This window comes from Raphanus sativus, chromosome 4 (genome assembly GCF_000801105.2).
Source record: "Raphanus sativus cultivar WK10039 chromosome 4, ASM80110v3, whole genome shotgun sequence".
NCBI classification, from domain to species: domain Eukaryota; kingdom Viridiplantae; phylum Streptophyta; class Magnoliopsida; order Brassicales; family Brassicaceae; genus Raphanus; species Raphanus sativus.
In genome coordinates this window covers 3,718,878-3,741,946 of record NC_079514.1, presented here as the reverse complement: position 1 = coordinate 3,741,946, position 23,069 = coordinate 3,718,878, and the positions used below count along the sequence as shown (strand labels likewise).

At 38.3% G+C, this 23,069-nt stretch overlaps 5 protein-coding genes and 1 long non-coding RNA gene across 6 annotated transcripts; 2 read left to right on the top strand and 4 right to left on the bottom strand.

Moving 5' to 3' along the window:
• Positions 1–70: 70 nt before the first annotated feature.
• LOC130511074 (protein REDUCED CHLOROPLAST COVERAGE 2-like) lies at positions 71–8,516 on the bottom strand. Its single transcript, XM_057007906.1, has 23 exons — positions 8,158–8,516; positions 8,013–8,074; positions 7,825–7,917; positions 7,533–7,605; positions 7,106–7,429; positions 6,969–7,033; positions 6,757–6,888; positions 6,624–6,665; positions 6,042–6,548; positions 5,804–5,961; positions 5,130–5,643; positions 4,946–5,008; positions 4,765–4,866; positions 4,341–4,649; positions 4,172–4,264; positions 3,950–4,051; positions 3,447–3,551; positions 3,200–3,333; positions 2,933–3,116; positions 2,696–2,827; positions 2,513–2,625; positions 2,288–2,366; positions 71–2,194 (listed from the first exon to the last, which is right to left on the bottom strand). The coding sequence occupies exons 1-23, from the start codon at positions 8,225–8,227 to the stop codon at positions 347–349; spliced, it is 5,304 nt and encodes a 1,767-aa protein (XP_056863886.1). The 5' UTR covers positions 8,228–8,516; the 3' UTR covers positions 71–346.
• A 1,072-nt stretch (positions 8,517–9,588) lies between these two features.
• Positions 9,589–10,041, top strand: LOC130510937 (uncharacterized). Its single transcript, XM_057007654.1, has one exon. It carries the CDS (start codon positions 9,647–9,649, stop codon positions 9,896–9,898), a length of 252 nt encoding a protein of 83 aa, XP_056863634.1. The 5' UTR covers positions 9,589–9,646; the 3' UTR covers positions 9,899–10,041.
• Positions 10,042–10,231: 190 nt separating this feature from the next.
• Positions 10,232–11,390, bottom strand: LOC130511072 (uncharacterized). The gene is made up of 3 exons (XR_008944868.1): positions 11,321–11,390; positions 11,159–11,212; positions 10,232–10,507 (listed from the first exon to the last, which is right to left on the bottom strand). It is a non-coding gene; the product is annotated as an uncharacterized LOC130511072 (long non-coding RNA).
• Positions 11,391–12,031: 641 nt separating this feature from the next.
• On the bottom strand, positions 12,032–13,699 carry LOC130510627 (transcription factor MYB41). Its single transcript, XM_057007099.1, has 3 exons — positions 13,425–13,699; positions 13,186–13,315; positions 12,032–12,723 (listed from the first exon to the last, which is right to left on the bottom strand). Exons 1-3 carry the CDS (start codon positions 13,555–13,557, stop codon positions 12,138–12,140), a joined length of 849 nt encoding a protein of 282 aa, XP_056863079.1. The 5' UTR covers positions 13,558–13,699; the 3' UTR covers positions 12,032–12,137.
• A 2,101-nt stretch (positions 13,700–15,800) lies between these two features.
• LOC108852221 (diacylglycerol kinase 6) lies at positions 15,801–18,857 on the top strand. Its single transcript, XM_018625725.2, has 13 exons — positions 15,801–15,962; positions 16,039–16,251; positions 16,485–16,601; positions 16,685–16,813; positions 16,908–16,993; positions 17,091–17,205; positions 17,282–17,330; positions 17,444–17,526; positions 17,660–17,727; positions 17,850–17,924; positions 18,117–18,204; positions 18,294–18,410; positions 18,487–18,857. Exons 1-13 carry the CDS (start codon positions 15,960–15,962, stop codon positions 18,790–18,792), a joined length of 1,449 nt encoding a protein of 482 aa, XP_018481227.1. The 5' UTR covers positions 15,801–15,959; the 3' UTR covers positions 18,793–18,857.
• Positions 18,858–20,661: 1,804 nt separating this feature from the next.
• On the bottom strand, positions 20,662–21,835 carry LOC108852052 (ethylene-responsive transcription factor ERF054). The gene has a single exon (XM_018625540.2). The coding sequence runs from the start codon at positions 21,706–21,708 to the stop codon at positions 20,860–20,862; it is 849 nt and encodes a 282-aa protein (XP_018481042.1). The 5' UTR covers positions 21,709–21,835; the 3' UTR covers positions 20,662–20,859.
• Positions 21,836–23,069: the final 1,234 nt, after the last annotated feature.

The window sequence follows — 23,069 nt, the reverse complement described above, 5'->3', positions numbered from 1 at the left end:
AGCATTTTTATTTATTTTCATGTATTAATGCATAAATATAGCAAAAAAAAATAGAATAAGAAAAATAGAAAAGGTCAAAAAAAAAACCATAGAAACTTGGGTTTTGGTTTTTTTAGAAAAGACATTTATTTAAAAAGAAACAATTTCCATAGATTATAGAGAATCTATTTCTCTAAGAACTTGATTGTCTTCGAAAGCTGTAAACAATCAACCTCAAAATATTCAAATGTAGAAATGTTTTTCCTCGTTAAAGCTTGATGTAACTCAACCTCATCCATGGAGCCAAGTTTCACTCCATTACTTTTAGCCTCAATGTTAAAACTTCAATGACAGAAAAATTGCTTGTTCAATTTGTGACTTCAATTTCACTGTCGCTGTAATCTCCCCAACACTTGCCTCCTTGTCCTTTCTCTTCGGATACCTCTTGTGCTGTGGTTTTCTCTCCACCTACTGTGGAGTGTCCATTTCCAGGTGTTTCTATAGCTTCTTGCGCAATGACTTCTTCATCCTCTCCAGCTATCTTCTCCTTGTTGCTCTCTTCTTCACCTCCACTCTTCTCCTCAGCTGTTTCAGTAGCCACTGGTGCAGCTGTAGTATGCCCATTCTGAGGCTGTACGGGTATGTTACACGGATATGCACCTTCTGCTAATGGTGACAACGGGTAACCATTTGGTGTTATTTCCGTCCCATTTGGTGATGCCAAATATCCGTTTGGTGACACTGGATAACCATTAGAAGCCCATGGTTGACTCGGTATGAACTCAGCCGCATGAGGGTTCATTATTCTTGGGCCAATGAACTGATTAGCCTCTCCATTGGACTCAGCGATACTGGGGAAGCTTGGTTTGTTGCGAGGAACCCTGTTTCCAGATCGGTTGTAACCACCACCTGAGAGCCTTGGCCCATAGGGAACTCGAGCTGTTACAGACTGATGAGGAGTTGGCCTCCGGACATGGTTTACAGGAAGCATTGGCGGTATGTTCAATGGTGAGGGAAGGATTCCCACATGGTCGTTGAATCCTATCGACCCAAAAATTGGAATGGTCGTTGGGGTATAGGGTGGTGCAGAAGCAGAGAGCTTCTTGCTCATCTCCTTTTGTTGTGCCTCGCATGCTTCTTGCTTTTCTCCATCTGCGACTATTGATGCCTTTGGGCTTGAGTCTCCATTAGGCAAATCATGTCTTTCAGCATCTACTGCTTTCAGTTCAGCACCAGAGACATCTTTATGTTGCTTCACTCCATTCGAGTCCTCAGCCGTTTGTACACTTTCAGATTTTCCTTGGCTTGCATCTGAAACAGCTGTTTCTGTTGGAGATCCTTCTACTGCTGTCTTTTCAACCTTGATATCCTGTGGTGAACTCATCAACTCCGATCCACCAACAGCCGCCCCTCCTTGTTCATTGCTATTAGAATTTTTGGCTTCTGTTTCTGTAGCCACATGTTTCTTCTCACTCTCAACATCCTCAGCCTTATCTTTTTTAGTATCATCTACTACGGCTTTTGCTGCATCCAAAGTCTCTGGAGCAGGCGTTTCTTCTGACAACTGCTCCGCAACTATTTTCACAATTGTTCCAGGGGGTGCCAGTGCGACTTCCTTATAGGAAAACAGTTTTCCAGCTTGGGGAGTCACAGGACTCACCAACAGAGTTGGCTTGCTGCTCTGTTCGGTGCAAGGTGAGCTCGCCAGTGCTGATTTATTGTTAACCGGCTTTTCTCCCACTATATTGGTACTGTTTGGCTTTCTGTTCAAACTTGAGCTCTTCAAAAGCTTCTTCGCGTGCTGGGAAGTAGAACCAGCAGCAGAAATTGTAAGCTCATTTGAATTAGTCCTGGGAGATGCGAAGTTGGTGGGTTTTCCTCTGCTTTTTGTTGTCTGCTGGGTCACGTTCATGAAGTTTGTGTTCAGCTTTGCCAGGCTGGGACGGGTTCTACGCCCAGAAGGATGACGATTTTTTGGGACAGCTTCTTGCCATCCTTCGTCAGAGTCATCATCCCCTTGAGCCGTGGACTCTAGCTTAACCTGAGATACCTGATCTTGAGGTTTCTCAACCCTTGTTTCTTCAGGTTTTGCTTCTGTTTTGTTCTCTTTGTCACTTGAACTCTCCCCATTGATATGAGTTGGACTCAGAATTTCATCATCTTTCTGATTATCTTCAGACACAGGTCCAGGACTTTGTCCTGGTCTTCCCTTGACCTGAATAAACATTTTCAATCAAAATATCTGTCACAACTTTGATTAACGAGAGCAGCTCATTAAAACATGGATTAGATCAGCAGACAGAAATACCTTTAGGCGAGCTTTCCTTTGGGCGTCCCTTGCTTTAAGATCAGTGTCCGGGGTTATATAATCCAGCAGGTCTGATACACTGTTATTGCAAAGAAAGCATATGGGTCACATATTGTAGACAAGAGTTTACAAGATATAACTTTGTACTATTTCTATCTTTTTTGGTCCCTATGTACATTATGTAAACGGCGCTAAGAATATATAAGAAACAAAACGTTTCAATACCTGAGATGCCCTTTGCTGGATATAGAGGCGTCTGGCTTGGGAGTACCATTTCGTGCAGCTTCTTGCTGTTCCAGAGCTTTAGATTCAAAATACTCAAGCCACGCAGCCGCATCCTAAAATAGTTCTGGAGCGTAAGAAAGCTTTTAAAGTGAAACTCCATGTAAATCGTAGCTAATTACGCACCTGTGTCCGAAGATCCTCAGGGCCTAGTTTTGCCTGTAGAATCTGTAGAGTGGTCTGCTCATGTTGGACGCTTAAAGAGTACGCTTCCATTAGAGAAAGAGCAATAGCAATGGCATGGTAACTTGCAGCAGTCTGAAAAAAAAAAACAATAGAAATAATTCATTTTTTAAATGCATTGTTTAGCTTCCATTGTAAAATTTACTATTTAAGCTCAAGTCCTTGCTTAGCAAAACCAACCTGGATATGATCAGCTCCAAGTAGTCTCTGGTTACATTTCAGCGCTTCATGAAGGTATCTTAAAGCCACATGGACATTCCCCAAACCTTCTTCCATCATCGCTACATTAATATAAGTGGCAGCAGTATTTGGATGTGACGGTCCGCATGTTAGATGCAGAAGGTACAATGCACGGTTGACATACCTACAACAACAATAACATGTTATGTTAGCAGCTCGAAACAATTAATTTTTAGGCTTTGCCTTTGGGAAACGCAGAGAGCATACTTTAAAGCTAACTCTGTGTGCTGGAGACGATAATAGAAGACAGCCAGGTCTCCGTAGCTTTTCATTGTGTCTGGGTGATCAAGTCCAAGTTCCCTTTCATTTATGTCTAGTGCTTTCTGCTGATAAATGGTAGCCTGAAAAATCAAAACTGGTTAGTTGCATAAAGTAGAGACATTCGTTTGCATAGGATGTAGGCGAATTGAGCAATGCCTTGGAGACAGTCCTGAATTTTTATTAAAGTGAATACCTGGTTAAAGTCCCCAGTATGGTACAGCACAACAGCAAGTAGACTATATGCTCCGGCGGTCATTCTATGATATGGGCCGCACACTGCTACAAGCTTCGTCAATGCCTATTGAGTCAAACCAGAATATCAACTCACTTAAACCGTTTGAAGTAAAATAAATACATTCAATGAAAAAAGTGTCAGAGACAAATTGAAGGGTTGATTCTTTCAGTGCATAATCAATCCTTGCCCGTTAAAACAGAACTCACTAATTCATATTTACATGGGGCTAAGAATGCCTAATCAGTATGTCTATGCTACTTCTAAAAACAAATTGGTTGATAAGGATAAAAGATGGGACACTTAGAACATAAAAACCTTGATCAATTGCTTTCAGTTTGTTCGCACTGAAAGTGGGCAGGGGGAGGAGCAGGCAAAGAAGGAATCAGTGTATTCAGACTAGTCAAGAGCTTCTTTCCATGGTTAGTATATAAAAAGAGGAAAGGGAAAGAGATCAGTAATACCTTGGTACCATAACTGACAGCATCTTCTAGTTTGCCTTTATCCAAGGAAGTTTTGGATGATTCCAACAAAGTGCGTCCATCAGCGGATGAACATGCAACGTGCTGCACACAACAAAACAGTGATCTTTAGTCACTTAAGAAATTCACTTTCCTATTAGTCACTTAAGAAATTCACTTTCCTACTATGCCTATTACTGGAGTAAGATAGTTACACAATGGTACCTTGTATACAGGAACCATACTGATAATATCCAACTTCTTGAATGGACATGATGTGTCCATCTCGTAGTCTTTAGGAACAAGCTCCAGTCCAACCTGGTGAAGCAACATATGAGAATCTACGGTTAGACTGTCGCAATTGAAAGAAAAAAACAGATTGACAGTCGCAAACCTTGTGTGACAGTCCCCTAAGAATAGAGAATTTCCTCAATTCCTGGTAACCTTCATGCTTCCAGTCCCACCCATACCTCTTGGAAATGAACGTTTCTACCCAGGTCCACTTTATCTTTTCGTCATATTCGCTCTCAGTGTCAGACGGTGTTCCCAGCAGGACATTTAAGCATGTTGCTATTGAGATGGCTAGATCAGCAGTGTTTTCAACAGCAGCTACAACAGCCTGCAGTATATGCTTGTATGCCCGAGTAATCATTTCATGAACACAGAGGGATTGCACATGAGGAAGCTTGTCAGCCAGCTCGAGCTAAGATGAAAGAAGAAAAGATTGATTACTAAAAGAAACGAGCCACTTTGCTTTCCTAAGCATATTTGTCCGGTCTGAAGCAAAGGTACCAAAAACTATGAATTGAAATGGTTACCACTCTCCCCAAGGAATGCATCTGCAAGCCTCTGGTGTGCATAAAGTCAGTCAGAGTTCTCCCATCGACGGGTGAGAGTTCAAGAGATCCAAAGTCTGCCACCTGCAATGTCTCAAGTCTAAGTTTATGAGGAGCTGAGGATTATTACTCTAAGAGGGAAATAAAAGTCTAAGGAACTGACCAGTTTTGTAAGAGCGGTGTCAGTGTAGTATTTGCGGGACATATCAATCAGCTCTCTTGGTGACTGCAGGGCAAGTCCATGTAGAGAGAGTACACAAGGTAAGATTCATAAAAGCAAACTAGGTAAGTAGAAGTCGTCTCTTACTACTATATAATAATGTTATCAGCTGGGGAAACAAACAAACCTTGAGATGAAAACCAGTTTCTGATTCTTTAAGACGCTGATATGCAGCTTCTGTCACCAATTCCTTCCACATCTTTTCCATCTCCTCATTTTGTTTCTCGACTTCCTTCTGATCCTCAGTTTCTGATTTATTGTCATTGTCAACCGTATTAGCAGGGGAATCCTTGCCCTGTTCAGACTTGTTAGCTTTCACATCAATCTTCCTTTTAATCTCCTTTAGCAGTCCACCTTGCTTTCCAAGACCCTTAACAGGTGGTTCAGGCTTGGCATCTTCAGGGTTCTTAGTCTCAGTTTTAGTTGAAGCTTGATTTTGCAGATGTTGCACCCAACAAGCTCCTAATTCCCACCTTATAGGTTTGGTATTTCTTGAGGGTTCAGCCTCCAATTTCTGCAGACTGTCCTCAAATACTTTCCTCACAAGAGACTTAGCCACACGTAATTGTTCTGAGTCTGCATTTGGTGATCTCTGAGCTATGCTTGAAGGAGTTGACGCCTTGTGTAACAGAGTTCTCAAGCTGAAATGAATATTCACAAAATAATTGCTAAATACCATATATTTCCAAATTCACATGTAGTATGCCAAAATGTGAATCATGCCAAGAGAGATATGTTAAGCAATGCAAATATCCGTTAGTCTTACTAATTACTCATGGTTGTGTACAAGACGACTTTTACCTATTCACATTCAGTGCATTTGCACCTCCATCTGATTGGTCTTCAATGTCTATATCCTGTGGGAGACTGCCCCCATCCAAGTTAAATTCAGCAGCAACCTTCACAATAGCTGTGAAACCACAATGTCTGACAACCACCACACCCAAGGTCGACGTATCCTATATGATTGAATTAAATCTCAGTAACAAATCCAACAAGAGCAAGCTAAGAAATTTACCACAAGCTATAACGAATTTACATGAACAGTCGCACTCTCATCAGCAGTGATCCCTTTAAGCAAATTTCTTTGAGTAAGTTCCTCCTGAGAGATCTCTAGAACCCGAGTCCCATCACTCTTTCGGTCAAGCTTGGCACTGGCATCAGGATCATCTCTAGCCACACTGATGATCAGATCACCTACTCTTTGTTCATGTAAAGCCAAGAGTTGATTACTACTCTCTACCACGTTCTTTATTATCTCCACTGCTTTGAAAACCGAAACGTCGACGAATAGACTGTGGAGTAGAAAGGCCTTCCTATCTCGAACCTGTCTCTCTTCAGATGTTTTACAAGGCATCGATGCCAAAATCGCAAACTCCTTGGCCCACTTTCTTCTATCATGCTTACCAGACCGGCCAACCCCACCGCCATCTCCTCCCCATGTCGCATCCTCCACTGGAAGTGACGGGAAAGTAGATGGGCTATCTGCAACAACCGGAGGAACTACCCAAGTGTTTGCCCGGAAACCATAAGGAAGGTTCCCAAACTGAAAAAAGAACAACAAATTATTATACTATGAAGCCTCCTAATCAACATAGCATACAGAAGAAGCTTTTCGTACTTTATTATGCTCAATAAAAGCTTTCATAAGAGCGTCATACGCCTGCAGACACAATCACAATAAAACCAAAGATCGGAAAACAGAAATGAAAAGAAGAGAAAGGGTGAAACCTCTATCATCAATTAAAACTTACAGCATCAAAAGGCCTGCTTATCTGTTGAAGCAGCTCAACTAAAGAATGGCACAGAAGCTGCTGCTTCCCAGCTGGGTAAAAACCTGTTCTTGACGCAACAACCGTTATCGGCTTCCCACTTGAAACTTTAACCTGCAAAATGGTATACCAAATCAGTCTTTTAAGTTTCTCTCATAAAAGCTTTAAGTGTACCAAGTGAGAAGAGTCCCTACATCGAGTTGAAAGAGATCGTCTAATCCTTTGTCTTCAGCTGATGGACGAACAGACTTTCTGATATCTATAAGATTTCAAAAAACGAGAATCAGTACGCGAGATAAGGTAACGAAGAAGTAGCGAGAAGGAAACTCACATTGGATCGGAGGAGTGAGGTGTGAGAAGGAGAAGAATTCGTAAAACTGCCCGAGACGAGTCGGTGGGCACATGTTGATTTCACCTTTGTCTCCGCCTTCCACAGCCTGAGAAGCCTCACATCCCCCGGCGACGACGAGTTTCTTCTCTGGTTCCTTGAGCTTAGGGCTGAGAACGGAATCCGAATCGCCGGCATCCTTGTTTCCGGATTCCTTTGGAGACGTGCGAGGTACGGGAGGTTTCGACGAACCGAATGCGGTGGTGCAAGCGACGATGTCGAGGAGCCGCCGTATGTGCGCGGTGGCTTGCTCCTCCGTATAGTCCTCTGCGATTTCAAAAAAATGTTTTTATTATTAATCTTCTGTGGCTAACCCTACGGAAGTAAACTAGTGTGGATAAATATAAGCCGTTAGATCAGGAATGTAAACCTTCGACGATGGTGAGGTGGCAGGGCTTGAGCGATACGATGTCAACGGAATCCTTGAGCCTAGTGCCACGCACCTGCACCACAAGGATTACTTCTTTTTTTTTAGGCGGCAAATGTCAGAAAATAGAGCTATAAACGTCGCTGTTTGGGCCTTCGCAACACCTTACTGGGCCCATTAGCAAATATTGAAAGAAAATGTTTTTTTTAATCAAAACTTTTGCAAATGCGAAAAGATATGTAACGCCATTAACCCAAAATCATCATCGAATAGCATAAATGCATGAAGAGGAAACCTGGTGAGAGAGGGAGAAGTTGGTGAAGTGGCATGTCTGAACATGGACCGCCAAGAGCTTCCTCACATCTAAGATTCTGTCCGTAGAGATTCCCTTTCACCAATAACATCACCAACTTGTGAGAATTGTATTCACTGGTTGTTTAAAAACATTATCTTATACCAAAATGTTAGTGTAAGGCTCAAAACCTTGAGAGTCACTTGGGATTCATCTGGTGTTTCAACACTTATCTCTATGACAATAGGCAACACTGCACAACCACCACACAATTTTTATTTATTCTGTTATATAGAGTAAAAGAAAGCAAATATTGATTTGAATAGCAATGAGAACCTTTCTCTTCCTTCTTCTTCTTATCTCCTTTACTCTTGTGGGGCTTTGTTTTCCCAGCTTTAGGAGCCATTACCAATGGACACAATACTCAAAACGTTGGGTTACAAAACCCAAAATGAATTTGATATCTATCGAGTTGCATATACCAAGGACTTTTCTAGAGGAAGTGTGTATATGAATGAATAGTGATGAAAAGAAGGAAGAAGAAGAGAGAAGGTGTGTGGGTGTGTGTTTTATAAGAATGACTTTGTGGTGGTAGTGACAATGAGGAAGGAAGTAAAAGTAGTGATTGAGAAAATAGAGATTTGGAGAGAGAGAGAAAGAAAGGATAGGATAAGGTGCGAGAGAGCTCTTGTTCTCTAAGAGTGTTTCGAGGCTAAGTAAAATTGAGGCCTCTCGTTTCTTTTGTTTGCTTCTTTAACACCTAATCACCAACTTCATCTTTTTCTTCTCTATCTCTCTCTTTTTATTTTTTTTAAACCAATGATATTAGTGTTTTCATCATCTAGCTGGGATTTCACTCATTACTTCCCATATTTGATCAATCAATCTTTTTTTGTTTTATTCTTGAATAAACTAGAGAGTGGGCTGGCTCAAAATTAGTATGGTTCCTCATGTAAAAGTAAGCTTTGGTTTTGTATGGGCCTTTTTAAGCCACAAAATTATTAATCATTAAATTTTGAATTTTTTAAAATATCAAAATAAACAAAATTCATTAATCTTGTATGAATTTTGCTTGAGTCATTGTCCTTCTTAGAGCATCAATAACGCTAGTAGCTTGTGGAAGAATGCTTATGAAAAAACAATATAATAGTCAGTGGATCTCACGGTGGGCTCCATAAAAATTGAACAACCAGCGATTTTGTTGTTTATTTAAACATATGCGCTTACACTGTTTGCGGGTTCCACCGACACGTAGCAGCCCGCAACTGATCCTATTTTTTTTTAATCTTACAAAAATAATAAAAAAACTAAGCACCCCTTTTTAGCTACGGGCGTTAATGATGTTCTTAGTTGTTAATCCAATTTTCATTAACCATAAGATTAAATAATAGCTATGCCAGACCCAAAGAAAACTTAGTAGATTTGGGCTTGGCAGTTTGGGCAGAGCATTTTAGATGTTCTATTAAAATGTGAAGCATTGGGCTCTAATAAATCATGCGAGTCATACAAAACTTAACGACACTTGAAGAAACTTAGGCTTTTTCTTCCACCGTCAAGTTTCAAAGTTCAAACATGACTTGTCGAATATATAAGTTTCGTGCGTGGAATGGCCTTTCTGTTTAACTTTTGACCTTTTTTGTATCTACATTGGTCAATATTTCTTAGGCTCCCCCACAAAAGCCACTATCATGAAGCACCTATTTCTTATTCTATATAAACCAACCTATGAAGACTTATTATCATCATTATAAAAAGAGACATTCCTCTACATTAATCTTCCCAAATTATATATCCATCAGAGATTAAGCAAAATACATAAACAGAAATGGGTGAGATCAAAGCTAGACGCATAATCCTCCTCTCTGTCATATCCCTTTTCTTCTTCTTCTCCGAGACTATTCATTTGTGTTCAGCTAACGAGCATGGCTCAAGGAATCTTGCAGTGGTGATGAAGCAAAGGGTGAGAAACAGAGGGCCTCGTAACGATAACACAACGTCCGCAGCTTCAACTATGATGTTACCAAGCTCCTTCCATGTGGGTGCTGCTTACTCCTTCCTTCTCGCTCTCCTCTTATAGTTTTTTTTTTCTTTTTTCGTTTCTGTTTCTAGTGATTGTTTGATTTGCTGATTCAGAGTGATTTCGTTTGATATTTTTTTTTGTGGGTGTTGGATTGATGTTGTAATGTAAATATATCAAATGGTCTCAAAATCTGTTTGTTACTCATCCGTTGCACTGTGTTCTTTCTGTCTATAAGAAAAAAAAAACAGTATATATAGTTTGATCGGACGGTTTAGATGTTTGAATGTTGTTAACTTGGAAATAAATAGTAATTATATATTTATTCGATCATGAAACTTAAATTGGTCAGATCTTTAGATTTTTTTGGGTTATATTTATTATTTTTTCTGGAAAATAAATAAATTACTCAAAAAATTAAACAAAACCAAAAACACCAAAGAAAAGAAAACCCTATAATCATCTAAACATCTAAATAGTGTCATTAGTCGAGTTTTACACTCTACGCTCAGTTTTGAAACATTGGAACTGTTAAGCTACTCCGTAGCAGCCGATGATGAACAATGACACTGACACAGTAACAAGGATACCTATGTTTAGCATTCGCTCCAGCTTTTTTAGTTGCTTGAGCCGATTTTGTTATATGTCATGGTCAAGCTGCCCCCTCTCCTGCAATTTTGTTTTGTTAATATACATATATATATATATATATATATAGCCAAGCCGATACATACAATATACGATAAGCGAAGGAAAGACCCCCATTTATTTAATAGCGCCTGGGCAAGTTTGATCGAGGATTGGAGAGTTTAGTAACTCGACTGAAAGGAGAGGTGGGAAGAAAAGGCTCGGGATGGATTTAGGAGTCTTTGTGCGAGCCGTATGCGGTGAGAGATTTACCCTCGGTTAAAAAACAAATTATCAACTAATTATTCCAAGAATCGGATAAAAGTTTTGTGAACTAGATTATATACAATTAAAATTTATAGCCATGAGGATAATATTAACACAAACTAATAACGATCAAGAGAATCAAAAACCTCTATTACACTAGAACCTCTATAAATTAATAATGTTGGGACTTTAAAATTATATTAATTTATAGAGATATTAATTTAATGTTTGGCGGTTAACCTAAGATACACCCCAGAATATCAAAAACTCTGTTAAAAAATAGGAAACAAAGAAACTCACCGACTCTTCCCTAGATCTAATTAAGTTAATTTGATTAAAAAAGTTGGTGTAGCGTCTAATTATGGAATCAAACAACGAGGAGAAAATATCAAACCTCAACTTCAAAATGAGGGTAAATCCACTTACCATAATTAACCTCAAAGTCGTCGGATATCCCACGATATTAAGAGTGTCGCTTAACTGAAAGAAACAAAATATTTGAAAGAAAAAAAAAGGAAATCAGGGATAACTTGACGATTCCCATAGCATAAATATTAACAGAGACAACAAAATGACGGAGTAATTTACAAGAAGATTAGGGTTTTGGACTCGGCTTATGATAAAACTGTAGCGGTTTTTGCTTGTAGCTATATATAGCATATAGCCATATATGTCGGCCCTTTTTAATCCTTTTTGTGTTAGGATAATGATTATCGAAACTCATGATTATCTTTAGTGAATTACATATAGAAACTAAAGAGGCTTTATGCCATACTAAACAACCCACCAAGGCCCAAAACTTATCACAGACGCAAACACACACAGATACAAAATCAGGCTAAGGAACAAAACTTTTAATCCGTTTGTAACGGGTTCAGCTTTGAGGACAAGCTTGATTGCCTTCTCGTCTTTCGAACTCATAACAAGGTCTACAAAATATGCACATTTTGGATAAAACCCTTTTCACCAATATACCTAATTAACGACTTCTTACCCACCATTACCAACATCACTCGTGAAAATGGCAATGTTATGCTACGCAGAGGGCCGAGTTCATTTTGAAAAATAAATACAATGTTATATGTTGCTCGTTATTCGTTCTTAATGCTAGACAACTTCAACGATTTCTTTTTTTTTTTACTATAGTCTGACTGATGATTATATTTCTCTATATGTGTTACTTTTTTACGCTAGTCATTTGCCTATATGATATAGTATCTGGAGAAAAAATAATTTAGCTCGCCTTAACATGCGCATCCATGAAAAATCATATACAATAGATTTGACTGTAATATAACAGAAAAGAATAAGTTTATACATTAAACCATAAAAAAAATGCAACAGACCAAGAATCGTAGATGGAAAAAAGGGATACATGTGTATAGAGATATGCATACACCGATAATTAATTTAACATAAAGTCCTCAAATGTAAAATTATCGGGAAACCCAAAGTCGAAGAAACTGCTGGAGTTGGCTCCTGCCTCAATACTATTTTGTTGTGGCGTTGACATAAGTGACTCTAAGTCAAAACTCTCTGACAAAGGTGGCAATAGATCTGCATGACCCTCTACTCTTGCGTTCACAGGATCGAAATATGTAGCTTCGTTGTTTGATGGAGTTGTACATTCGGCTTGTGGCTGAGAGTCTTGAGACGATACCGATGTGATTGGAGTTTGAATATTCTGGTCGAGGTTCGGTTCGTGAATTGGATTAAAGTTTTGGAGTGGTTGTTGAGGGGGTAAGAGAAGAGAAGCCAGCCTCAATACATCAGGATGAAGCAGAGACGATGCATGTGTTGCAACTGATGAAAAGTTGGGTTGATTGATAAGTACGGCTAAAAGTGAGGAAATATCAAGAAGATCAAAGCGTGGGGAGTGAGTAACAGGGTCGATGCCACTCCTTACAAGTCGCTTGCGGATGTGAGTATTCCAATGGTTTTTTATTTCATTATCGGTCCTTCCCGGTAAACGAGCTGCTATTGCGGACCACCTATAAACCATAAAAAGAATTAGTGATGCATGATTAATACATAGTTTATGTTATATTAAATGATAGGTCAATGCATATGATAATATTTTAGTAGAGTTGATGGCCTAACTATTGAAATGTACTGTCCGCATGCATATGCATACGTACACCATCGCTTTTTTCATTAATTAAACCATCAAATTTGCAACTAATGAATCTCAAAAACTAAGTTTTTTTTTTTTTGATAATCCAGGGTTCCCCGCTTAGCGGGTCATTCCCTGGACCCGGTCAGGCAGCGGTCAACTTCATCCGGGAGGGTATTAACCTAGGCCGAGGCCCAGTACCACTAATAGTGACATGGAAGAGACAGTTCACCTCCGGCTGGCATCGAACCCGGGAGCATGACAATTGGCCCCCGAAGCTCTAACCAGTAGAGCTACCTCATCCCGTCAAAAACTAAGTTATGATGTAAATGAGGCTTACTTGTTTCCCATAACACTGTGTAGCTGAATGATAGTTTCTTCTTCCTCGAAGGAAAATCTTCCTCTCTTGATGTCCGGTCTTAGATAATTGGTCCAACGAAGACGACAGCTTTTTCCACACCGTTGGAGTCCTTTAAGATGAACAGTACGAATTATAAGTGTTTGGTTATAGATGGAACATAACCTATTAGGAGAAAAGTATACATAATAAATCTTTTGATTAAGTTCATGTATACTTACCGGCATTTTTAGGGAGGGTACGCCAATTGCCAGGACCATAAAATCGAATATAATCGATGAGTTTCTGATCCTCCTCAGACGTCCATGGTCCCTTCTTCACTCCATTCTTGTCACAACACGGTGATCTTCCCATCTTTATTTGGTAATTTTGAAAAGGGTATATATGTACACCGATCGACGCTAGGGTTCACTAATAGTTTGGTTCTCTTATTGAACGATCGAAGAGCCAAAAGGAGTTTCTTAAATATGAAAAAGAAGAGTTAAGTTTTATAAATGTCAATGCGCAGGGTGCACTCATACCTTCTCCATTTCATTCGTTTATATAGAGGGATGTGAATGCAAATCACTTAATTAACCTGGATGAGCCAAGGTCAATTCCATTTGGCATGGGCCTTAAGTGCCAAGTGTCCCCTCCGAGTCACAATATTATATACAAAAGCAAATAAGACCGTATATATTATCGCCTATTGTTTTAATATTTTTTATTCTAGAAGCGAGATCCATGTGATAGTATATGCTGTATTTTTTTCTTGTCAGCGTATATGATGTATATATGCACTGCATTTTACATTAATTTTCATGTAAGTTGGATTCTGTCTTTTTTTTTTTTGCAAAGAGTTTTCATTGGATTCTGTCATATTTCATGAATGTACTTTTGGAGTGAATATAACGTACTTCTGTTCATAGAAAAGTAATTCGACTAAGAGATTAAAATAGACCTTGTGGGGGTAACCATTCGGCTGTGAGTAATTTTGTTCACCTTAATGCCTTGGTGAAAATCAGAGTTAAGAACATTGATGACTTTTCATGTTATATATTGTTCAGTTGACTTTACATGAATGTTTGATTTAAACAAAAAAAAACTAAAAGTACGAGAATATATGTTACTTTGAATTTTGAGACCAAAGCGTTGAGTTTCAATGGGTGAGAGAGTGAGGACGGTAAAGTAGTTGGATACTCTCATCAAATACGCATAAATCTTTTTCAAATAACGTGTTAATGTCATGTGCCTTGTGCTGTCAAAATTGATAATGAGAAGAATTACAAATTAACTTTTTACTTCATGCAACTCCAAGTACAATACTAACATAGATTGCTTGTGAAAGGGTCTCTCCGAACAAGCCATCCACGTTGACACTATTAAAAAAAAGATTTGAAAATGCACATCAATTGAAGCTTTTTTGTTTGTTAAATTGTTGGTGGAAAGCTGTGCAACCAACTTTGAATTACATATCCCTTTAATCCAAAACCACAGATTCTCCGAAGTTCACACCGAAGCTATTGTCTATATAAATATTCACTCTCCTAATTCACGATGTGTGGATACACAGAGAACGTGACACGTAGAAAGAGATGCGTTGTGGGGTTGTCGTTTCACTTCTTTTGCATCATTCATCAACTCTTAGGTTAGATTTCTGGATTGGTCAGCGTCGGAAATATGATGCTGATGTCAAGTCAAAGATTGTGTCGAGCCATTTGCAATGGGAGCTTCTCGAAAAGGCCTGCGTGTTACTTAATGGGCCACTCATCAGCTTAATCCTCATATTGTAATGGGTTTCGTCATTTGTTAAAATGAGCCCGTCGTAAACCTTTTGCGACAATTCTATTGCAGTGTTCGAGTTTGTGGCTCTTTTCATTGGTTTATACATAGAACCGGTTGAGAAAAATATGATATTCACTAGGATATTTTTTTTTTTTTTTTTTTTTTTAACCTGGAGGGACTTCCACCCCCAGGGGCCAACCCCTCGGCGCGAGGCGGACCATTTGGTACTATGGGGAATTAGATACCCCAATTGCCTGGCCAGCGGTTCGAACCCGGGTGCGTATTGGGGCCGAAGCTCCCTCAACACCACCAGGCCAACCCCACTGGTTCACTAGGATATCTTTGAACAAAATAAAACGTTCACTACGCTGGCGTTGCCGTTACACTATGAACTTTTAGCATCAAAAACATGACTCGCAAGAATTCATTGGAGAATATATATACAAGATTTATACGAGATCTAAATATGTTAAATTTATAAAATACTTTTTTGTAAAAAAAATTAACAATCAAATAATATAGAAATTTATACAAGATTGTTAAATTTATAAAATCTAACAATCAAAAAGAATATATTGTAATATAGTACCTTTTAGTAAATTTTTACCATTTCTATATATTTATCAGTTAATATTAAAAAGATAAGAAATAATACAAAAGAATGGACTCCATATCAGCGCTAACTAGATATGCATGCCGATTATGGCGTGTCAATGTGCACACAGGTCTTTACTGGAAAATAAATACAATAAACAATGTGCCTTTTAATTTAAAACCGCGTCCTAGTTACCGTATTAAACAACATAGCATTAACCAAATTAAAGTAAAACAGAAAAGGAAAAACATAAAGAGGAAATCTTGATAGAGATATCTTTAGGAATTAGGATCTCTAATACTTATATCTTACTCGTTCGAGATTCCTTCATATCCCTCCAGACACAATAATATTATTTTACACTTTTTTTTCCTTTCCAACATCTTCAGAAAATCTAATGGTATGATCAAACTTTTTTCGATTGTCTATTGAACAATTAACGTTGTCGATTTTAAAATATTGAATGTGTTCATCAGTCACAGGCGAGCATTGACAAGTATGAAGCATTATCAGATTTTCTCAAGAAATTTTACATTCCTTCGTACATTCTCTCGCCAGCCGAGGCTGTGGCGGTGCCAAGTACTCGTCCACCTGAGAGCCCGATTCTCGTATTTATCAACTCCAAAAGTGGAGGTCAACTCGGTGGAGAACTCATTCTTACCTACCGTTCTCTTCTCAACGAGAAGCAGGTCTAAACCATATACACTATTAATTTACTCAATTAAATAAAAACTAGGTTCACTATTCGTTGATTTAGAAAAATAAAATAAAACTTTTGGTTTCTCAAATCGCTAGTAATCAAGAAAATATGATGAATTTGTATTGATTCTCCATTGAGAGTATGGAATCCTATATTTTATTATTCTTAGTACATAGTCATATTATACTACTATATTTTGATTATAACAAGTTTGTTGGTCAGGTTTTCGATCTTAACGAAGAGACTCCGGATAAGGTGCTACAGAGGATCTATCTTAACCTAGAGAGGCTAAATCACGATGCTTTGGCTTGCAAGATTAAGGAGAAGTTGAAAATAATTGTGTGTTAATTGTTAAACCATCTTTTTGGAGGAATCAGTTGTAATTAACAAAATCGTAAGGTTTGAGTTATGTGTTTAATTAGGTTGCAGGAGGAGATGGCACAGCTGGTTGGCTCCTTGGAGTTGTTTGTGATCTTAAATTATCCAATCCACCTCCAATTGCTACTATCCCCTTGGGAACAGGAAATAACCTTCCATTTGCATTTGGATGGGTATGTTACATATACTATACAATAGTTAACATTATGATATCATACAGTATGTATATGTTCTTGTCTTACTATGATCTCATCTGCTCATCTTCAGGGTAAGAAAAATCCTGGAACAGATAAGTCTTCTGCGGAGTCATTTTTGGCTCAAGTGACTAAGGCCAAAGAGATGAAGATAGACAAGTACATACTTTACCTATAATGCTCTTACAGTTAGTAATTCTTTTTTTTTTGTTTTTCATTTTGGGTTGACATGTATGCGTTTTATTTCTCAATTAAGTTGGCACGTACTTATGCGGATGAAGTCTCCTGAAAAAGGCTCTTGTGATTCTATCGAGCTACCACCTTCTCTACATGCATTTCGTCGTGCTTCTCCATCAGATCAAGCAAATATGGTAAGACACTCTTCTCTTACGAACCATCTCTTTATTTTCCTCTTATATGATCATTCAACAACGGTTTATTTTCCAGGAAGGTTACCACACATTTCGTGGGGGATTCTGGAATTACTTTAGCTTGGGTAAGAAATTTTCTCATTGTCATCTGAAATTCACTTGCCTGTTTTCTCTACAAAAGTGACTTGTAGCATATGTTTCCTTGACTTATTAGTATCACTAATTAATTTTATTGCAGGGATGGATGCTCAAACATCTTATGAATTTCATTCTCAAAGAAAATTACATCCTGAAAATTTTAAAAATCAGCTGGTCAATCAGGTTTACATACTTTGCTCTAGAGGTTTTTTTAGTGGAACGATCTCTTCATATTTCTTGTGATTACATCTTGTAGTGTAAATTATACTAAGGTACATAACAAGTAAATATTTCCATTGGTTTCATGACGTTACAGAGCAGATATTTAAAGCTTGCTTGCAAACAAGGATGGTTTTTTGCCTCTCTTCTTCACCCTTTTTCACAGTGAGTAAATTTATGTGTTTTTATTTTTCACTGTCTTTATGAGTTTTTGTTTTCCTATTTGGGTTTGTCTCTAAAAACCTTGCAAATTTGAAAACTCTAATATTCTATGGCGTTTGCTGCAGTAACATAGCTCAGCTAGCACAAGTTAAGATTTGTGACAAAAGTGGCCAGTGGAACGACCTTCATATTCCCCAAAGGTAACTCTAATCAAATTATATATATTCACGCCATGGAAAAGGTTATAAGAGGTTTTTTGTATATGAATCTACCTGTTAGATTGAGCTGAGATTTTAGTCTTCTTTTTGTGATATTGTACCTTTTTGCTGATCCATGCCCAAAGTAGACTACATAGTCCAAGTAATAATTAATTTTTACCTTTGTTCTGGCAGCATCAGGTCCATCGTATGTTTGAATCTTCCTAGCTTTTCCGGAGGACTAAATCCTTGGGGAACACCAAATCCCAATGAACAACGTGGTGTAGGTTTAATTTTCTCTTCACATTGTTTCAATAACCCTACCAAGAAAAATAATTAAATGGGTCTTGTTTCTTTGTGTTGTCTCAACAGAGAAGCCTGACTCCACCATTCGTAGATGATGGACTCATCGAAATCGTTGGTTTTAGAAATGCTTGGCATGGTCTTGTTCTCCTCGCTCCAAAGGGTCATGGAACAAGACTTGCTCAGGTAAATATTAAGTGACTAAAATCAAACAAAATGTGAGTAAAGTGCACATTCTAACTCGTGTGCGTGTATTATAAAGGCAAATCGGATTCGGTTTGAATTTAAAAAAGGTGCAGCGAAGCATGCATACATGAGAATGGATGGAGAGCCTTGGAAACAACCATTGCCACTTGATGATGAAACTGTGATATTAGAGATTTCACATCATGGACAAGTGAACATGCTTACAACCGAAAATTGCAAGTCCAAAAGCATGTATGAGTCTTCCCCCAAAGTCCAGTTTAGTGATGATGGAACTGAAGATGAACCATTAGTGGCTAATTGTGAGGAGGAGTTTAGAAAGTTTGGTGCAGCTGATACATTTAAGATTCCCAATGATGTTTGATTTTCTTTATGTTTCAAGAAGATAAATATTTTTAAAAAAATTCAAAAATATAGTTTTTAAAATTATTTATATATTTTTATTCACAGATAATGATAAAATTTAAAGTTAAAAATAATAATAAAATTTGTCGAATTATTATTTGTTTTAAATTATTAATATGTTATAATCAAAATTTAAATTTTTGAATGAAAAACTGAAAAACTATTAAAGTTGAAATGTGAAAGATTTATGACCGTATTCAAAAAAGGTCTCATGGGACAAGAAGCAGAGGAAGAAGATGAGCATTGTGGAAAGTGAGAACTGTCCAAAATCTTCCCAAAGAGGACCCCATCCCGATGTAACCGCATTGGGCCAGGCCTCAGCCATCCCATCACCTACACCACCATCACTCCCGGCTACTTCATTGCTTCCAAGTTAACCTTGTTTGCCTGCAGAGTCTCGGATTGTTTCTGATCCTACGAGCTTGACGCATCAGTTTCATCATGCAACTCAACTTCCTTATTCACATAGTGCTCTGGAAAATTAAGTGTGGCATTATGACTCCTCAATGTAAAAGCTTGACGGTCATAGGCTTCTTCAGCTGTATCAAAGGTACCAAGCCAGAGACGTGCTCTGCTCCGTGGCTTGCGTATCTCTGCAAGCCATTTTCCCCAATGACGTTGTCTTACTCCTCTCTGTGCCGCCGATGGAGATGAACTAGTCGCTGCGATTGTCCTTCTTCTTTTGATAATTTACATCTACACCCAAAAATTTAGAATATGCAGAATCGTTTTCTTGAATTTATCTCAAACTTTTGAAGGAGCATTAGAAGCTACTCATAGTTGCACAAAGGTCGCTCGTCTTTGTATTGCTTTCATCAAACTTCATAAGTTGCAGAAATAACCTTGTAACTTTACCCTCAATCTTTTAATTGTGAAATTTTGGACCCTGTTATATGCAATTACACACGTAAATGCAATATATTATCCAATAAGTAAAGAGAAGTATTTACATTATGAAAGAGTATAGACAATCGCAGGTTACATGTGAAAATATGATGGCTCTAACAAGTGAACGGAGGTGGTGGTTGTGTTGAAACGGACATGTTTAGACGGAAGAGTAGACGGATGGTGAAGATTAACGCGATGAAGATGGAGAGACTGAAGAGGACAGCCCCCAACAACTCACTTCGTGCATTCTGCGTCGGATGGCAACCACGTCTTCTTCCTCTTCTTCCTTGTCAGAGAGAGCGAGCGACGGTGAGCCATTGTTGCGAATGATAAAAGAGAGTGTGGAAAGACTGAATAGTCAAACAAGTTTAAGTTCATTATTTCAAGCTTTAAATTTGGGTAAATAAATATGGTAGTCCACTATAACAACTCATGACTTTTTTATTGTGTCAAACATTTTTAAAGACAATATTTCAAGTCTTTATGAAATATTGTGTAATAGATTAGATTTCATGTATGATTGTGTAACACTGAAAATTTAAAATCAATCTCACTATACTTCAAGGCGCAAATTTTAACCTAATTTAGTTTTATTCTTCAATACGATAGAGTGTAATGGCTCCAAATTAGTAAAATTCTAATATAAAAGTAAGTCATTTTTTCTGACCCATTTTAAACCACAAAATTATCAATCATTAAATTTTGAATTTTTGTAAAATAAAAAAAAATTAGATAAATTTTTTTTTTGAATTTTATTGAGTCACTGTCCTTTCTTATTGGTTAATCCAATTTTCATTAAACATAAAGTTAGCTATGTGAGAACAAAGAAAACTTAGTAGATATGGGTTTCGCCGCTTGGACAAAGAATTTAAAATATTCGTTTAGACCAGAAAAAAAAAACTAAAATAGAATGTGAAGCATTGGATTAGATACAAATAAATCACGCGCGTCACAAAAAACTAAACGTCACTTGAAATGATGAACAATATACTAATGGAAAAGTTAGGGGAAATACAGTCTGGTAGATATAAATAGACTGACGTATGGAGTGGGAGATCACAAAAAACTGTCTCCATCCAAATTCAAATGACCGAAACCCTAATCTAAAACATAAAACGTGAGCGCATTATGACCTTATTTAAAAGTAAGGTCTCATGGGACAAGAAGCAGAGGAAGAAGAAGAGCATTGTGGAAAATGAGAGCTATCCAAATCATCCCAAAGAGGACTTTCAGGGCCCCATCCCGATGTAACTGCATTTAACCACGCCTCGGCCATCCCATCCTCTACACCACAATCACTCACTGCTTCGTCCTTGCCCTCCAAGTTAACCTCGTTTAACTGCGGCACCTCGGGTTGTTTCTGATCCAACGAGCCAGTTGAATCATGCAACTCAACTTCCCTATTCGCATAATGCTCCGGAAAATTAAGTGTGGCATTATGACCCCTCAATATAAAAGCTTGACGGTCATAGGCCATGGCAGCTTCTTCAGCTGTATCAAAGGTACCAAGCCAGAGACGTGCTCTGCTCCGTGGCTTACGTATCTCTGCTACCCATTTTCCCCATTGACGTTGTCTTACTCCTCTGTACAGCTTGGTTGCGCTGTACGGCTGAACACTTTCTTGGTTCATTCTTGGGCTTTGATTAAACGTGTCGCTCCAATACTTGGTCATATACTGCTGCTCCGGCTGTTGAGGGCTAAACGAGATCATTTGATTCTGGCCTTGCATTGTCTGGTCGCGTTGTTGAACGTATCCGAAGTGCTGCTGTTGTTGATGTCGAATGGTTGGATCTAGAGTAAATGGGAAACCCACCGAGAGATCAGAAGATGAAAAAGAGGAGAATGGGAAATAGGGTTTAGGTCGATGATCAGTATCTCTCATCTTCTTGATAGATCTTGAGGACGTCGTGGAAGAAGCTTCTTCAAAAGAAGGATCGATATTTTTACCTTTAGTGATGCAAAGATTGAGCTCCTCGTCAAAGTCCATCTCTTTGTTCACACGTTTTTTTTTTTGCCAAAACAGAGAACAAAATGAAAACCTTGACGAGAAACAGAGTTAACGAAAAACAGAGAATATTGTGTTTGCTTTTGTGTCTATTTTACAACAGAGAGAGATGACTCAATGGTCTTTATATATGAGAGTTAGTTAAAAATATCTCAGCTTTCGGTTGACAATCTCATCTTTTTGGTGTTACTAGAATCTTTCACTATAATCCATTTGGAAGTATTTAAAAATTAGATATAAAAAGAGAGACGCTGAGACATGAAAAACACAACAAGGAGATACCATTAACGTCCGTACGACTATGTGGCTATTCTCTGTTTTTTGGACGGTGAAGACGTTCATTTATTCTTGTTTTGTGAATGCGACAAGTCAGAAGCTCTTAAAGATAAGATTAGTATATCAATAATCAGAGAGATTACAGGAGGTTTATGCAAATTGAAATGATGATGATGGTGGTGGTTTTGGTAATGGTCGGCTAGCTGCGGCTACGGATAACATCCCCACAAGAATTACCATTTTGATGAGAGTTATTAACATAAATTATATATTTATTAGGGCTACATATATTATATATTCATTTGCTTGATTATAGTATTCACCCTTCCAGTCTTCCGGGTCGGTGATTGGTCAAACTCAGCTTTCACTTTTAATGATATTTTGTTCTTTTCTCCACCTCTAAAAGATACTCGCAAAACCGACCAAGTTCTTCTTCTTCTTCTTTTTGGTATTAAATACCGACCAAGTTTGAAAATAATAGAATTGCAAGTTAATAACTAATTTCCACATGTTATCTTACGTGCTTATATGCATGATATGTTCATCAGAACTTTATAGTTGCAGATGGTCTGAAATACAGAGATATATCATGTCTAAATCCAAATTTTTTTTTTGGAATAGTTGTTATATGAAGCTTTTAGTTGGAAAATAACAATGCCAAGAGGCATTGCTCAAGGTGCATTTGCACAGCGCCGAGCCTTTCCGGGGCTCGTCGAGACCTTATCAGAACTTGGCGGATAAAATTGTATATCGAAACGACTTCTGGCATCACCGGAAACTTCTAATTTCAATGCAGTTGTCAACTAAGAAACACCGGAAGTCCATGCGAGCCGGGCTGACATTAACCAATCAGATACCCTCCTCGAAAGGGCCTGAAATCAAACACCCAGCAAAAAGAGGGGAAGTGCACGTAGGAAAAGGGAGAATCTTCATGGACTGGCTAAGCGATCTGCCGAAGCTGTGGGATGTCAAAATGCATCGGTAGGGGAGCGTTCCGCCTTAGGGGGAAGCAACCGCGCGTTCATATTTTTTTTTTGCAATATTTTAGTTAGAGACTAAGGTCTTTA